This window comes from Andrena cerasifolii, chromosome 3, assembly GCF_050908995.1.
Source record: "Andrena cerasifolii isolate SP2316 chromosome 3, iyAndCera1_principal, whole genome shotgun sequence".
Classification (NCBI taxonomy): Eukaryota; Metazoa; Arthropoda; class Insecta; order Hymenoptera; family Andrenidae; genus Andrena; species Andrena cerasifolii.
This window is the reverse complement of record NC_135120.1, coordinates 424,496-442,360: the sequence shown is the minus strand read 5'-3', so window position 1 is coordinate 442,360 and position 17,865 is coordinate 424,496. Positions and strand designations below refer to the sequence as shown.

The following is a 17,865-nucleotide window of genomic DNA, read 5'->3' as shown; positions in this document are numbered from 1 at the left end:
TCAGATTTACCGTTGCATAGGCACAAAAAGTTTCCTCGTAATATTTCTTGAGAAATTCGTCTATACGTGCAGCTATGCAAGGGAATGTTAGTAAACACTGTCACTGTTCTCGAGTTCGCGATCCGCGATCAGCTGTTTCGCCGACTCGTTGGTTTGTATCTTAGTACGTTCGTAACTAATGGTTGAACACAAATAACTTGAAGCAAGATTTTAAACAAAGCGATTTATTAACTTCGTTAATCGGTTATTATAATCGTGCGAGGGGGCTTTTAGCATTGGCACAATATTTGTAATATGTTTATAACATTTAATATATATATATGGACATGAGATACAATATAAGTCGTTTAATAATGATCGTTAATAATAATAATATGATAAGATTGCGATAAGCAGTTATAAACGAAATAATTGAATAGTAAGATTGCGATAAGCAGTTATAAACAAAATAATAGAATAGTAAGATTGCGATAAGCAGTTATAAACGAAATAATTGAATAGTATGGGATGGTGGTGATATGCACAATAATGTTAAGTAATATAAATGGCTTACGGTGATCGTCGAACACTGAGTTTAATATTAACACTTTAAAGATATACTTTTCAAGTAAGACTTCTACCGAAGAGTGATTTCTGTCGAAGAAAGAGGACTCGGCCTGTCAGGACCTCATATTTATGTACTTTCACAGGAGTATTGTGGGGTACGCGCGGTAAAGACCTTGACACATTTCGGTTTAAGACGCAGTAGGACTTCCGGGGTTTTTATAAACGGTATGGCTATTAATAGAGATATTTTATGTCACGTACGCCAAATGCGTCGTAATTAGGTTTCTGGGGTTTTTATACTTGTAATAGAGATACTCAACTCATCGAATGGATTTCGGGTGTTTTACGGGAAAGGGGTTAGAGTGGCTTGGACTTCATGAGTCGTAAAGAGGGGGTTGAGACTTGGTCTCGATTTAAGAGGGATTTGTAATGAGGGACTTGTTTGAATTTGTTTTGGGAGGGAATGATTCGTGCCTTGTAAGACGAATAGGCGAAGAGGGTTTTGAAACGATCATCTCGTGATGGGGACCGCTAAGGTACATCAGCGAGGTGGAGGTTTGTATTGATCATCCTGTGTTGTTGACCGCTAAGGTGCAACATCAAGGTGATCGGTGATTGAGGAGATGGGGTAGGAGTTGAGTTTGATAGACTTTAGTGGAGTGATTTTGAGGTTTACTAGTGGAATTTGGAATAGGAAACGCGCGAAAAATCGTGGGACGTTACACTACTTTTAACGAAACTTACGTTAATATCATATTTTGAAACGATACGCCACTATTGTGGCTTTGATACGCAGATGGCGAAAAATCGAACCAAACCTGTCGTAGCTAAAATCATTAAAATTGAGACGGGTACGAGACCAGTCGACACATTGTGTTCATACCTCGTTACAGTAATCTGGAGTGCGAGTGGTAAACCGACCATAAAAGCGGAGCGCTCGACTCGCTTACCTGAGTCGGGAAATTTCGAATAGCTCTTTGCGACTTTAATTTGAAAGCGACCATCTTAAAATTCTCGAAGCTCGGGCATCACCGCTGTTCAGCGCTCGCTGGCAGCTTCGAACGCCGGACCGGTGCGAGAAGTGCCTTCTCGCATGTTTCGCGACATTCAATTTCTCTTACAAGCCTATCATTATATTATCCTTAAATTGATTCCGCCCTTATGATTGATTTCGTCCTATTGTTCACCTACACTACTTTGCTCTAGACACCATCGGTTTACTCGCCCGCTTCTTTGCGCGTTAGAATTTGATCTGAAAACAATCGCACGGAATAGTCTTCCGTGTAGACTTCCTCGCGCCTCAGTTTTAATATTTATTTATTTACGCGCGCCTAAACCTGTAATGTGACGGCACGTGAATCGGCGACCTTTGCGCGCGAATTGCCGAACCCACGTGCGTTGAGAACGCTCATGGCTCGCCGACTCAAGCTCACCAAGCCGACCTGCCGCGCCTGGGCGAGCCGAGCAAGCAATAAATAAATATGAAAACTACCTAGAGCAAAGTAGTGTAGGTGAACAATAGGACGAAATCAATTTAAGGAAAATATAATGATAGGCTTGTAAGAGAAATTGAATGTCGCGAAACATGCGAGAAGGCACTTCCCGCACCGGTCCGGCGTTCGAAGCTGCCAGCGAGCGCTGGACTGCGGTGATGCCCGAGCTTCGAGAATTTTAAGATGGTTTCGCCAAGCCACACCCTTTGGATGATACGCATGATTATTCCAAGATATAGTTATTTGTACATTATCATCATCATCGAAATCGCCTAAAAACGTTTGTTGTTCATATCGATGCATTGAATATTCCTCATCATCCTCGAAGTAGTCGTGTATTGGATTATCGCATTTTTTAAAAACTTTTTAAAAAATGTCGCCATCCTGATTAGCTTCTGCCTCATAAAGTTCTGCACATCGAATTGCTTCGGTTTGAACCGCAACTTTTCGACAGGCCACATACATTTTCGGGCTGGATGAATGGATAACTGCCACAGCAGCGGTGATCGTAGCGGTAGCCGGACGTTTCAAATTCATGGGCAATGAAATAATCTGAAACCGATTTTTCTTATAATTCTCAAAGTTACTAACACAACGATTCACTAAAAATATGGCAATGGAAACTTACGGTATTAATCGATGTATTTCGTGTGTATTGGAAGGCGGACGATATCCTTCAAAGCGATCTCGCTTACAATAACACTTTGATGCGATAGTCTTCGATGTAACTGCAATCCACTCAGATGCAATAAATTTTAAAACGTTTCTTGTAGTAACGTATGACCTGACCAATGCAGTAGCATGAGAGAACTGATTTCACGTAGACATTCCATAATCACACATACGAAAACATATAGCAATAATTATTCATCGTTGCGTTCGTGTAACGTACCGCTCACCTGCATTTTCACTGACCATCCGCTCCTGCCATGCATACATCTTCTTCGAATTATTGATGGGCCATCCTCTCTTTTTTCTTCTTCGAACTCATCGTCTTCCCATTCTTCTTTGGACACATCATTCAACTACACCATGTCACTTTGAACGGGTATTGAACGGCTTTGAACGGGTATCGAACGGTTATTGAACGGCTTTGATCGCGTATCGAACGTGCATCGTACCACTTCTACATAATAATTATAACTATCGTCTTAAGGGGGTAGACACGGGTAATGCAGCGCGCTGTATACCGACACAATCTGGCCCGAAACATGGGTTCGGGATTTTTCGTTTTTCGTCCTTATATGAGCAGATTTTGGGCTGGGCGAGGTCTCATTCGAAAGAGGAAGGTTCGGTGCAGCGCGCTCTGGTCATCGTTTGAGTCACAAAACCTGCTCATATAAGGACGAAAAGCGTATTCTCGTGTCTGCACTCCCAAATACGAATTCCGCCATATTGGCGATAATACAGAGCAAGTCACGTGACAAATTTAGTTGAATTAGTAGATACGAGATGGCGCCTACTCGGGAGGACTGCCAACGTGGATTCATAGCAAAACTGAAGCGATAGCTGGATATACGAGCCACAATAAAAGCATGATGGAGGCAATGTATGCATTTTCGGACGATTGTAGGTTAGGTTATATTCATTTTAGGCATACATTGACATAGGAACTGCTGGGAATTGTATACATTTACTAAATTAACGCTTTTACCGTTACATATACATCACTTGAAATCTCTGTCGTATTTATGTCATAGTAATTCAGGCAGTTAGAACAACAACGGACTGACCTACATTAAAAAAAATTTCCTATTGTACATCGATGGCTTACAATTAGTGCACACATATTGTATGTCCACTTTTAGCGTTTTTGAGAAAAACAGGTTCAAACATTCAATGGTACTTTATAATTACATAAATACTTTTTGCATTATTGTAATATAGGTATCACTGAAAGTATGTAATTAGTAGTATAAGTTAGAATCTGCAAAATTATAATAATAACTCGACAATAATGCTTGGAAGTTGGACATGCTATTGTAACCAAGTACAGAGGAGGACATACTATACTGAATGATATTATATAAAAATGAATGAAAGGAATAATACTGGAAATAATCTCACTTCAATATTATATTTATTTTTAAAGTAACAGGAATAAAAAAGTAATTCGCGGTAGATATAGGAAGACTTTAGAAATTTTTTTATTTATTGTCACATTTTTCCAAAACTATTTTCATCCTCTGGCATGGACACACAACATTTGTGCACTCAGCATAATAAATTCAGGGACATACAATAAACAAAAATATCATTTTTGATGAATTTATAAAAAAGATAAAAATGTAATTTTTATGCAGCATAAAGAAACAGTCAAGCACTATTTCTTGCATATAAAAACTCAAATTTCATAAAAAGTGGACATACAATATGTGTGCACTAAGCCATCGATATGATTACTAGAGCCTATTGGAATACGTTATTGCTACTAACTCACTTTTGAAAAAAATGTGGGTTAGTCCGTTGTTGCTCTCACTGCCTCAATTATATGGCAAAATACCAGAGATGAGCATTATAACCCGAGCCAATTTTTATTTGAAACGTGGGGAATTCAATTGTCGGCCATGAATAATTTTCTCGTGTTTATTCGTACTTTCTCGACTAAATATATGATTCGCAACTAAAGTACTAATAAATACGAGAAAATTATTCATGGTCGACGGATGAAAGGCTTTCGACTAAAAATATGAGAAAAAATTATTTATTTTTAAATTTAATTATAAAAATTATATGTTATATATCCTGCTCCTCCTCTCCTACCGCTTCCTCCTCTTCCTCCTCTCCCACCTCTTCCTCCTCTTCCATACTCCGATTTTCTAATTTTCCTCCTCATCTCCCTGTTCTGTAATATGAAAAATAAATCTTACGTCAATTACTGCAATAATGTGTAAACGTTTTCACACTTTCGTGAGAATGTATCGCCTACGTATCTACATACCTCCTTCTTCAACCGCAACGCGAGTTGCCGATAAGCCGCCGCTATTTCTCGGCTACTCCGTCCCGACGACGGAGTTCGGCTGCTGGACGGACTCCGTCGCGACGACGGAGTCTGGCGGCTGCTGCGATCCCGTCTCGGGTACGGAGTCTGCCGGCTGCTGCGATCCCGTCTCGGGGACGGAGTCTGCCGGCTGCCACAATCCCGTCTTGGGGACGGAGGCTGTTGTCTCCGTCTCAGAGACGGAGTCCTTTCTTTACTTTCTTTTCCAGACATCTAAAAAAGAGTCGAAGAATCAGTGAAACTATTGAACGTAATTAAAATGAATTTGACAGTGTAGTAGAAGAGCCATAGTTGGCCAAAATGTAAACTAATTACAAATTACAATTTACGTAATTGTGTGATTGATTACACATTATTTTCTGTAATTTAGGTAGTTGACCACAATTTTGTCAACTATCTAAAAAGGATTGCAGAAAATAATGTGTAATCATTTACATTTCGTAATTTATGATTTGTAATTAGATTACATTTTGCCAAACTCTGAGAAGAGTACACGTTTATCAAGTTAGTACATTTGGGTACAATATAGGCTTCCTTTAGGCAAGATTTAGCGGATGAGGAGAATCAGATTTCTAAATGCTGCAATTTCCAAGTACGAAAGCTTTGAAATTCAAACATTTCCAAAATTTGTAATTGTGAAGTTATCAAGTTTCAAAATATTTGAATTTTTAAATTTCCAACATTTGTGATTTTAAAATTTTCGATTTTTCCACTTCTGATGCTTAAAAACTTTAATTTTCATCACTTGCCTTCAGTTTCAACTAAAGGAAGCCCATAGCACTCGAATGTATATACTCTTTCTAGACATTTCGCGGGTAAACTATAACATAACTTTCTTATTCTACGTGGGAATGAATGCACGAATCTCTGAGCGTGAAGCTGCATATCGACATTGCGAGGCTGCCGCGCGAGGCACGCTTCGCGGAGTGGCGAGTTTGGAGACTATCTCGATCATGATCACTTTGCGAGGGAGGCGCGTGCGACAGTCTCGCGCTACCTCCAGCAGGATATTTGCGTCGCCCGAGCCATGCGATTTTTGATCATGGGGCTGCGAGGCACCTTCGAGCACGTCGAAAAATCGACTGCTGATGCCTCGTAAAATAAACATGGTCGAGGTAGTCTCCAGACTGTCCACTCCGCGAGGTGTGCCATGCGAGGCAGCCTCGCAATGGCGATACGCAGCTTGAGAAACACGCGGACACTCAAACAATCACAGTTCACACGATAGTTTTTGCACAAAAAATTACAACAATACTATGACGGTAATCGGAAGCTTTACCCGGAATATGTCTAAATGCAGTCTTGGTTTGGAAATAAAATGTAGAAGTATGTCAGTTATTATGAAAGTGGCATCGGTCGAAATTTAAAAAGAAAAGAAATTGAACTTTACGTTCATCATATATCACGTTGATAGAATACATAAAAAATAAGTGAAATGTAACAAACGAAAAATTTGGACGTGGCCCACTTTCAGAATAACCGGCACATATAGTGAAAAAGACAGGGATAGCAAGCGCGAAGGTACTTACGATCTTTACTGCTTGGCAGTCGCTTTTTTTTCTGACGATCGAGCCTTTGCTACCCTCAAGGGTGGACAGGGCCCAAATTGCCTTTCTCACTCCCTCAAGATTTTGTATTTCACTCGCACCAAGGACCGAACGGAGCGTCATCGGCCCGCGTAAAAGTTCGAATGCGCAAAGGTTTGAAAACGCGGCGCGTGCTCGCGCATACTTGCGGGTGTTCCTTCATCACCGTCAGGCAAATGGGAAAGGATAATGGTAGAACGAAATATGAATTCCTCGCTAATAAAGTCGGTGATACGTCAAAAGAGTATGCACAGGATAATCAAAAATTCTTTCCTGTGCACATTTCTGAGCACCAGACAGTATTCCCGGAAATACATACAATCTACGTAAATGTATCAGCATACCACCAATCCTAATGAGAAAGAGAGGAACAGGACGCGTATATCCGTCCCTTTCCCACCATTTTCTGTTTAGCCTCTCAGCATCTGTAACCAATGCACCGACAACGCTAGCTGATCAGTTTCTTGTCGTTAGCACTACGGTGAAGACGGAGAAAGCAATCGGGCTTTTATTTGATGCGCGGATATTGATATATGGAATATTCATAATTTGTGAATTGTTCCATTTCCGCGTGGTTCGTCACTGTAGTGTTGATAAGTGTGTGTGATCATTCCATTGCCATGGAATCAAAGAATGAAGCCGCAGATGCAAGAAACCAGCGCAATTCGAAGGGTGATATAAAAAGGAAGCGCCCTATGCTATCTGTAAAGCGTTTGTCCAGAAAAAATAAAAAACGTCTAGAAAGGTAAGTTACGTTTTATGGTACAGATTTGTATGAAGTCATAGTTTGAGATGTAGTAGTAGTAGTAGCACGGTATTTTATTGTATATAATATAGTATTATTCATATTCTTCAAATATGTATGTATATCAACACAGCTATCTTTCACGCTTTACGTACGCATATTCTATGCTCTGCGCACCGCAACGCATGTTCATCATTATTTAATTAATTAATAATCCGATTTATATCGTGTTTGGACTCATTTTGATGTGAAAAAATGTCAACAGCACGTTCCTGCAACTTTCATGCCGATGAGACGAAATGTAGAAATTTTAAATTTCGTTATATATGTTACAGAAACTATATGCGTTTTATTAGCATAAAACTTTCAAACTATCCGCGTTTCGTTAGGTATGCTTCCTTTATAATGCAGTTGCGACTATTTCAATCGTTGTACGTAGTTTCGAATGGATAAAACATGCACTTTAAATTCTATTTATGTGACGTAGAAGATAATGTTTAAAATTAGCGACAGTCATCAATGATTTGCGATTCGATGTTCAGCATACGTAGTTACTCGTGGAATACGAAATACACAGTGCTTTTTCTTTTGTTGAATTTTGTCCGCAATATATACGTCCATGTGTATCTTCAGCAAAATTGTTTCATTGAAAAGCGCATTCTTCGAAACATTCTCCAGGCCTCACTGGAAACCTTTGGCCCAGTCCGGGCAATGTTTATGACTTCTAAAGTACCCTCCACTTGTGGATACTACTACGCTGAAAGCGAATTCTATTTCGTAGCAAGATATTTTCACACAGATTTTCTCGTACACGTTACACGATGTAATATCGGTTTCGACCAAAAATGGTCGACATTATATCATATTTGCTCTCATCATAGGATCATTCCACGTGAACTCGGACACTTTTCGGAGTAACATTTCGGATTTTGGTACAACTTGGATATGTCGTAGTTTATTAACATATCTCGAAGGATTTTTGAAAATTTAAAAAATTGTGGATGTTGCAGCTCTTTGAAATGTAGTGTTTACTTTTTTTCCAAAAATTGTAACTTTTGAACTAAGAAACCGATAAAAATGACCTTTGGGTGCTTACACTGGAGATATAAGAGTACCTAATAAAAATTATTAGGAAGGTCACCTTCGATTCACGGAAAATATCGCGAACACCAAAAGATGATAGACCGTATTATGTTGTGTATAAAAAACAGAAGAAAATTTTCCTTCTTCAGTTTTTTACAAATACTTATCATATTATAGAACACTGTATAAGAATAGCAGATATAGCCGCTTGGCCGCTGCGAGTATCGCACGGCTCAGTCAGTCGATATAACAGGGCTATATCCTCCTATTTTTCCAAATTTTTAAAAGGGTGCCTTCAATTGTAAAACTGCATTTGTTTACAAGAATTGCAAAATAAATGGTCACAAATTCGAAGTAAAATAATTTTTATTAGGTACTCTTATATCTCCAGTGTAAGCACCCAAAGGTCATTTGTATCGGTTTCTTAGTGCAAAAGTTACAATTTTTGGAAAAAAGTAAACACTACATTTCAAAGAGCTGCAACATCCACAATTTTTTAAATTTTCAAAAATCCTTCGAGATATGTTAATAAACTACAACATATCCAAGTTGCACCAAAATCCGAAATGTTACTCCGAAAAGTGTCCGAGTTCGCGTGGAATGACTCCATAACCAGAAAATGTTATGAGTATTTGAAAGAAATGTTTATGCAGAAAAAATTAAACGTAAAAAAGTTGAGCCGTTATTGCTATTGAAAGATTGTTGTGTATCTGCAGGGTTGCCAGCAACATTACGCAGGACCGTTTATTTAGCGGAGAGGAACATCTACAGGAGTGGTTGTAACGTGTGCGTGATGACGTCACTGACGAACACGTTACCACCACTCGTTTAAGTGTTCCCCCTCCGCTAAATAAGTGGTCCCGCATAACGTTGCACTGGCAACACTGTGTATCTGTGTTAGCAGCCGAGGCGCTGGCTTTATTTCTCAACTGCTACGACCTGCATTCTATCCTTCTCTTTTACGACCCATTGACAGCGACGAAGTAACCGCGAGCATCGGAGAATACCGTTCGTTGAATACCTCTCTCTCTCTCTCTCTCTCTCTCTCTCTCTCTCTCTCTCTCTCTCTACAGTATTCTAGACATTCAAGGAGGGTCATTCTACGCGAGTTTAAAAATTTTCAAAATTGTGGAAATTGACTGTTTTCAATTATAACTGTTGAACAAAGAGACAGGTAAGAATGTGCTTTTGAGTGCTTACACTGGGGAAAAGTACCCAATAAAAATGATGTCTCTTAAAAAAAAAAACAAATTTTAGACCATTCCTTCTGAAATTGTTTTAAACAAATGCAATTTTATACTAGCAGGGCACTATTTAAAAATTTGGAAAAAAATGAGGATACAGCCGTACTTGTGCTCTTTATGGTCACGTTTTCAGAAACGCGGACACTTTAGAATTGGTGGCATGAAAATTAATTGAATGTGACGCTGCGCCGTCCAGCACCGGCTCGACAGACTCAGCCGTGCGTGCTACAATATACAACTATATATTTCTTTCATTCATAACCTTCGGTGGCCTTGAAAGTCATAGTACACCATATGGTTGAATTTGTCTTGACAGTTATACACTTTCATATCGGGTCATTCTTACCTTTCTCTTAGTTCAACAGTTATAATTGAATGGAAACAAAGTCAATTTCCACAATGTTGAAAATTTAAAATATGCTTTGAAATACATTTATGTATCACTAAAGACTACAACATATGCAAGTTTCACAAAAATCCCAAATGGTACTCCGAAAAATGACCAATTTTGCGTTGAATTACCCAGGATTGAAATGCGAAAAGTATTCTTTTTCACACGCGGTCAAGTGCACGCGTGCGTCCACACACACACAGCCGCGTATCGCAGCACAGCATGTCTGCTTGTCGCTGCCTCCGCTTGCGAGTAGCAGAGACGGTTGTGCAGATGTGTGCGTGTGAAAAGAAAACGGGCCAAAAGTGCATGTCCTTCGGTTTGCGTAGCGAGGGGATCACGTTGTCTAAGAAGAACATTTGTATCACGTCCTTCTTCGTATCGCGAAGATAAATTAGAATGATATTCACAGTAATGCAATAACAATATTTTCATGAACATAGCATCGTAACATTTGTGATGTTTCTCTAATGATAAATGACACCAAACACGGTATAATTTGAATAACACATATTTAGTGGTAATATGTTTCGGCCGCAGAGAAGTATAGCGAATGAAAAAGTTGGAGACAATCGGCAGTCCTTTTTTCCACTCGCTCTTTTCTCCTACGTTCGAGGCTTCTATCGACAAACTTCTAAAAATATAGGAACCACAGTAACATCTCGATTAGGGTTTAAAATCATGACTATGTATGATTGGTGTTAATTTATATCACCCTTAGTTGGAGTGTTCCCTCTTGGAACCAGTGAAGCGTGTAATATGGCTCGAGGGCCGATCGTATAACCCGATCCGAAATTGAAAATCGGTGAGAGACAACACCGATACAAACGAGGTTCACAATTAAAAGTATTTTATTTTTGGTTCTCTTTATAAATTGTTTACCAACATATTTGTGAGGACTTTCTGATTAAAATGACACCAAACACAATATGGTTTGGATAATTATATAAATATAAACGATTCGTATTCACGATAAGTAAAACTTGTCCGATTTATGTTGTATTTGGTATCATTTTAATTAGGAGATTGTAACAAACATGTTGGTAGAAGTTTCATGAAAATGGAACCAAAAATACAAATTTTAAATTTTGATTGCGTTAGTATTGTCTCACACGTACACGGGTATCGTTCCGAGGCTTTCGCTTACATCGAGATTTTACTGTATATCTTCTTTTACTATGCTTGATTTTCTTTTCTGCTGTATATTTTTCTTATTTCTATATATGTGCCACGTGTTACTGATTATTGACTCTTTACGTGCAGGCAACGATTGAAGAACACAGCGTGCCTCACTGTAATTCAGGATACCGTGGCGGAAGCAGGTATCCCGTACGGAACACATCCAAGCACATCTGCTGCGGATGAAAATTTTGAAAATTCTCCAATTATCGAAGGAATTGTAGAAGAAGTACATTTCGATACGGACGAGATGTTATAGAAGAAATAAATTTCAATCCGGACGAAGAGGAAATTGTAGAAGATGTGCATTTCGAGTTGAACGAAGAAAGAATTGTGCAAGAAATAGATTTCGACAGAGACAGCGATGAGATACAATCCGTAAGAGACATCAACGAAGAAACGACTCAAGATGTTGGAAGCGATGCCGATTACTGGGTGGTAGAAAATGCAAAACCAGAACAGCCGGAAAATCCAATTTCAGAAGGAATAGACTTCGTTGATTTTCCGTATGTTTTCGAACAAATAAAAAATCTTGGAAAACATTCCACTATTGGCTGTGGCATCGAACATTTTGAAATAATTAGATGTCAACGGAATGGACTAGAAAATGTGTATTATGTAGAGTGCAAAATGTGCAAATACACAGAGCACATATCCTGTCTTCGGAAGAGTGATGCCACTATGGATATCAACCGCGCCGCTGTTTCCGCAACAATGCTGACGGGCGGTGGATATAATCAACTGGAGGACATACTGACTGCCGTGAACGTATCCTGTATGACGAAAAGGATCTACGAGAAATGTCAGAATGACCTAATCGATGCCCTCTAAGTGGCCGCACAACGCGAAATGGAAGATGCAGGAAAAGAGGAGAAAGAATTAGCTATATCAAGAGGAGACGTACATGCAGAATCCAATCTACCGTTTATTCCAGTTATCGCGAATGGCAGCTGGATGAAAAGGTCCTACCGCGGAGGAGATTACAATTCTCTCTCTGGCGTAGGAGCCATCGTGGGATACTACACGAAGAAAGTGCTGTACATCAGCGTGAAGAATAAATTCTGCATGACTTGCCAAATAGCAGGTACGAAGAAGGAAGAACCGCGCGAGCATCGTTGCTTCAAGAACTGGGGCCGTAATCAGAGTTCAACTGGCATGGAGAGTGTTGCTATTGTCGAAGGCTTCAATTGCAGCATAGATATGCACGGCTTAATATACACTATATTAGTTGCCGATGGCGATAGCAGTGTGTACAAAAAGATATTGGACAGTGATCCATATAAAAACTACCTGGTGCAGGTACGAAAAATAGAATGCACCAATCACCTGCTACGCAATTTCAGTAAAAAAATAAACGAAATCGCAACAAAAGGCCGCGATAAAACCTAAGAGCTGTCGTAAAGAATAATGCTCTCCGCTTGCGTGCTGGTATAAAGAAAGCTGGAGAATACCGGTTGCAAGAAGAAATAACAGTCGAGGGACGAGTAAGAAATTTGAAGGAAGACTTGAGAAATGTACCGAGTCATGTTTTCGATGAACACAAGGAGTGTCAGAAGTTAACATACTTCTGTAAGAAATACTCTGATCCAAACAGAGAGGACTACGTACCAAGGTTGAGAGAAGCTGGTATTTATCAGAGTATCGAAGAAGCGATGCAGCCACTTTTCCCTATAGCTGACAGTTTGCTGCACGGTTTAAATAACAATGCTGTTGAAAGTTTTAATAATATCATTGCCAAATTCATAGGAGGCAAAAGGACAAACTTTGGACGAGGGGGCTCGTATCAGGACAGAGTCTCCGCTGCAGTCGTCCAATATAATACAAAAGAGGCGTTTAGCAGATTGAGTACGGCAATGGATAAAGAGCTGTCAACCATGGTAAGAAAGCTGGAAGGACGTCGGAAGCGTGCAGCAGAATAAACAAGGGAATATAAAAATGAAGCGAAAGCATCCTCCTTTCGAAATAAAAAACAATCGTGCGACCAGGATTACGGCCCTAACGCAGAAAAACCAGATATGGAAGAGACAGTATACTCTTCCGAATGTAAAAGGCACGCGGCTATACTCCATGACTGGCAAAGAATGCGATGCGAGATCGAAGAGGAAACTCACAATCAGGCGAATAGTGAAAAGTGGATTAGTTATAGAAAAAAAATACTAACTGCATCCAATTTCGGCAAGGTATGCCGATTACGAAACACTACACCACGGGCAAATACTGTGAAAAGTATAATGTACCCGCAACTTCCAAATTTGTCTGCTCTCCAATACGGAAGGGAAAACGAGGCAAACGTCTTGAGACAAATGGAAGAAGAATTAGGAATCCATATTCTACCATGTGGCCTCTTCATTGATGACACTGTGCCTCACTTAGGTGCAACTCCTGACGGCCTCGTGGACCATGATAAAATCGTGGAAGTAAAGTGTCCTGAATCGGCCAAGGATTTAACACCTGCTGAAGCAATAAAGCAACTTGGTAATATACGGCGTATTTTCAAGGGTAATGACATGAATCAAAATCATCATTACTATTATCAAGTGCAAGGACAATTGCACATAACGAAAAGGCAACGGGCCTATTTTTGTTTATGGACGCCGAAAGGAATGAAGGTTACAACAGTAATGAGAGATGATCGATTCTGGGCAACAGAGATGGAAGACAAACTGAGCAAGTTCCATGAGGACTGCATGTTGCCAGAAATTATAGATAGCAGATACAATCGACAACAGCCGATTAGAGAACCTCCGTACACACAAAAAGGAGGAACAGCTACGTGTACACAAGAAAGTACATAAAACGATGGATGAAAACATCGCGATAGCACCGGCGAGTGCATCCAGCGCATATGAAGAGCTGTGAAATAAGCAATTGCAATCCAAAGTCACTAGTGCACCGGCGAGTGCATCCAACGCATATGAAGAGCTGTGAAATAAGCAATTGCAATCCAAAGTCACTAATTCCCCATGAGAGAGAGCTCCGAAGAGTGTAGTTGTTTAGACAGGATGGGTCGTTCGCCGACCAAAGATCCAGGAAGTCTCTCGCTCGAGGAGAGAGTTTGAAGTTCTGAACGAAGAGTCTGAAGATTAGTCTAAGCTAATCTACTGGACTGGGCTGCGGAGACTACCTTCGTAGCTCAGCCCTCTGTTTCTTTAAAATGTTTCAGAGAGCACGAAACCCCACGACGAGGGACAAGGTGTCGGGGGACTGCCACCGCGGCCTGGATACGCGTTCCCGAATTCCCCGTCTGTGCTACGACAGAGTAGCAGTCCGCAGTGGAGCGCGGACATACGTGGAACCGCTTCTCTAGCCCTGTTGGCGTGGATCTTGGCTTCTCCCCGGTTTGTGTAAACCAAGAGGTCCGCCTCAACAGGGTGGACAGCAGCCGGGAAATGGCATCTCCAACCACCAGTCGGACAAGCGGTGCGACTGCTTGGATCGGCTGGAGGAGATGTCGCGGAGACGGGAGCGTTAACAGGACGCATAGGACGGTCCCCTGGGTCAGCACCAGAAGCCACGAAGAGGAATGGGGCCATCTGAAAGCCAAGGCCTGAGAGAGGGAGAAGAGGACAAGAAGTCCAGAAGACAACGCAGACGAGCTGGAATGCTGGGCAGATTGATCGGAAAACGGTCCGATAACATGCTCATGAGCTGTGATCCCCTGTTATCGGTTCCGTATCGCCTTTCCGTCTTCCCGGTTCTTTCAGCTCCAACGGATTTTCTCAAATTAAAGTAAATATTAATTATAAAGTAAATTAATAATAATATAATTCTCCGTGTCTTTTGCATGGAATCCGGAGCCGCGAAGAGATTGAAGTGTCAAGCTCGCACGGACACCTGAAGGACATCGAGGACGAGTCCCTGGAGGAGAGGTCGACCGCGACCAAGGATTCGACGAGGAGGAGGGAACGTCGCCGAAGCAGTGGAGACGTCGTCGGACGTCCTTCTGGAGGAGGCTGCCTGGAGGCAGCGCTGGAGTCTGCACGAAGGAGAATGCAGCGTCGGAGCGTTGGAGTCAACGTGGAACGTTCCAGAGTGGAGTTCCAGGGACGTCGCAGGACAAGGAGCTGCGGAGTTCTCGAGACGTCGTGGGACCAGAAGTTGGAGCGTTTCGTCGTGGCAGATCGAGAAGTCCCATTTTACCCACGCTTTGCTCAGGGTTTTTCCGTGGTTTTCCCCTGAGCGAGAAGGCAAATGCCGAGGCGGATGTCTGAAGAAGCCACGGGACTGCACGACCACTTCTTCAGGCAGGGGTACGAAGATTCCGAAGAGGATTCAATGCGACCGAGACGTCCGCTCCTTCAGAGGGAGGTGTTGCGAGCACCGGGTTTAGGCCGGTGCATAGCCTGCTGGTGCTCGTAGCTGAATATAGAAGAAGGTCGGCCACCTTCGAGAGGACGATCGGGACGACGACCAGAAGACTATCTTGTACCGAACGCCATAGTTGTAACCGATATTGCTCTATGTAACAATATAGTTCAGTCGTATGTACACCCGTGTAATCATTATTCTATCCTTTGCGTCGGGGTGGCCTGCGATGGTAACGTCCGACAGTGGGGCACGTAACATAGGATTCGCGGAAAAAAAACTCATAACTTCGGTGTTTCCCAATATTTTTGAGTACCTTTTTTATATTATTTGTTAAAAGCCAACGGTTATATGGACAGGAACATTAAAGGAATTGAAGCATCATAAAATAGTAATAAACTCCGTAAACATTGTGTTTCATAATTATTCCAGTTCAAAATTCGTTCATGAAATCCGCTAGTGAAAATGCGCAGGCTGGATGCGCGTGATTATTAAGTGGTCGGCTCCTCGAAGTGACAGAAAATATAACCTAAATATATGCTATATGACAACAAATGTTTAGTGGCTGTTGCGTTCTTTTACGAAACGTTTGTGAACTTTTTAGCATCCTTTCAAAACATTTTTATTACGCTCCAACAGTATCTGTAGGAAATCGGGTATAGCATATAGGTTATATTTTCTGTCACTTCGATGACAGAAAATCCGTTCGTGAAATCCGCTACTGAAAATGCGCAAGCTGGATGCGCGTGATTATTATGTGGTCGGCTCCTCGAAGTGACAGAAAATATAACCTAAATGTATGCTATATGACAACATATGTTTAGTGGCTATTTCGTTCTTTTACGAAACGTTTGTGAACTTTTTATCATACTTCCTACTAATATAATAAATGCGAATGTGTGTTTGGATGTTTGGATGTTTGTTACTCAATCACGTCGCAACTACGCAACGGATCTTTCTGAAATTTTGTATACATGTAGTCTAGGACCGGGAATAACACATAGGATACTTTTTATCCCGATTGATTGAATAGTTCCTGTAGGAGAAGGAATATACAGTATACATGTACTCGCCAAGAGCCAGGCCAGACCTACGCACTAAGGCCTCGGCGCTATCCCCACTACTTCTGTCTCACTTCCGTCCCGCGAAGACGAGAGCGAGATGGAACGAAAGGGTGTCAGAGGGAGGGAAAGCGAGCGGGGAACCGGTATGAGACAGACGACGCGTTAATAATTTGTCTCGCTCCGTTTCTCGGACGCCTGATACTCCGTCCTTTGTGTGCGCGCGTTTACACGAAACCCCGACCAGCTACTTACCGCTTCATCTTGCCGCGCTCTCGGCAAGACAGAAGCGAAGAATACTGTACACATTACTAAACGCCTAAATTTTATATAAAAACAGTATATGACCACAGATAACACATATAAAAGCGACTTTTATCCCGATCAATTCCAATCAATTATCCCAATCAATTAAGTAGTTCTTACAAAAAATATTACTTTTCGATGTTTTAAATCTCTGTTCACAACTGGCTATTCATATTAACGAACTTCTGAATGCTCTTTAATTGCTATTTGGTTCTGGTTGTATTTCGGATTGAATTTGTTGGTGATTATACGAATTCACATATATGGATTTGCTTTGTTTTATGTTGATTCGGTTTTTTTTTTAAATATGCCACGTAAGCGTAAAGGAAACCTTTCCCACAGCTCAAAGAAAGCTCGAGCTATGACAGTAGCCAGAAGAGCAGAAACTTCTCGTCAAGCCGAGCTGAGAAGGCTTGAGCAGGCCGAGCGTCAGGCAGCACTTAGGGCTGCAGAAACGCCAGAGCAGATGAGATTGCGTCTTCAGCAGCACGCTGAATACTTGGCATCTCAACGTGCTGCTGAAACTGCTGAACAGTCGCAGGCACGCTGTCAAGAGCAGAACGCCCGACAAGCGGCGCTTAGAGCTGCAGAAACGCCGGAAGAGACGCGTTCGCGTCTTCAGCAGCACGCTGTATACTTGGCATCTCAGCGTGCTACTGAAATTGCTGAACAGTCACTGACACGCCGTCAAGAGCAGGCTGATCGTCAAGCTAATTTAAGGGTTGCAGAGAATATGGAAGAAACAGAAGCCAGACGAATTGCTAATAGCGAGCGTATGGCTGTGCGACGACAAGCATTTACTCGAAACACATGGGGGGTGTTTGAAAAAGTTGCTTTCGAGTACGATGCAACTATTGATTATGGCAATCACAGAATTATACAAATGGGGAGAATGGATAAGGAATGTAAATTCTGCAGGGCATTG

General features: G+C 41.3%; 1 protein-coding gene across 1 annotated transcript; it reads left to right on the top strand.

The window, feature by feature from the left end:
- The first annotated feature begins 6,467 nt into the window (after positions 1 to 6,467).
- Positions 6,468 to 14,851, top strand: LOC143367043 (uncharacterized). Its single transcript, XM_076808656.1, has 2 exons — positions 6,468 to 7,371; positions 11,353 to 14,851. The coding sequence occupies exon 2, from the start codon at positions 13,284 to 13,286 to the stop codon at positions 14,061 to 14,063; it is 780 nt and encodes a 259-aa protein (XP_076664771.1). The 5' UTR covers positions 6,468 to 7,371; positions 11,353 to 13,283; the 3' UTR covers positions 14,064 to 14,851.
- The last annotated feature ends 3,014 nt before the right edge of the window (positions 14,852 to 17,865 follow it).

Excerpts from the sequence above, each read along its gene's own strand:
- LOC143367043 (XM_076808656.1), top strand. The coding sequence starts at position 13,284 with ATGGAAGAGACAGTATACTCTTCCGAATGTAAAAGGCACGCGGCTATA.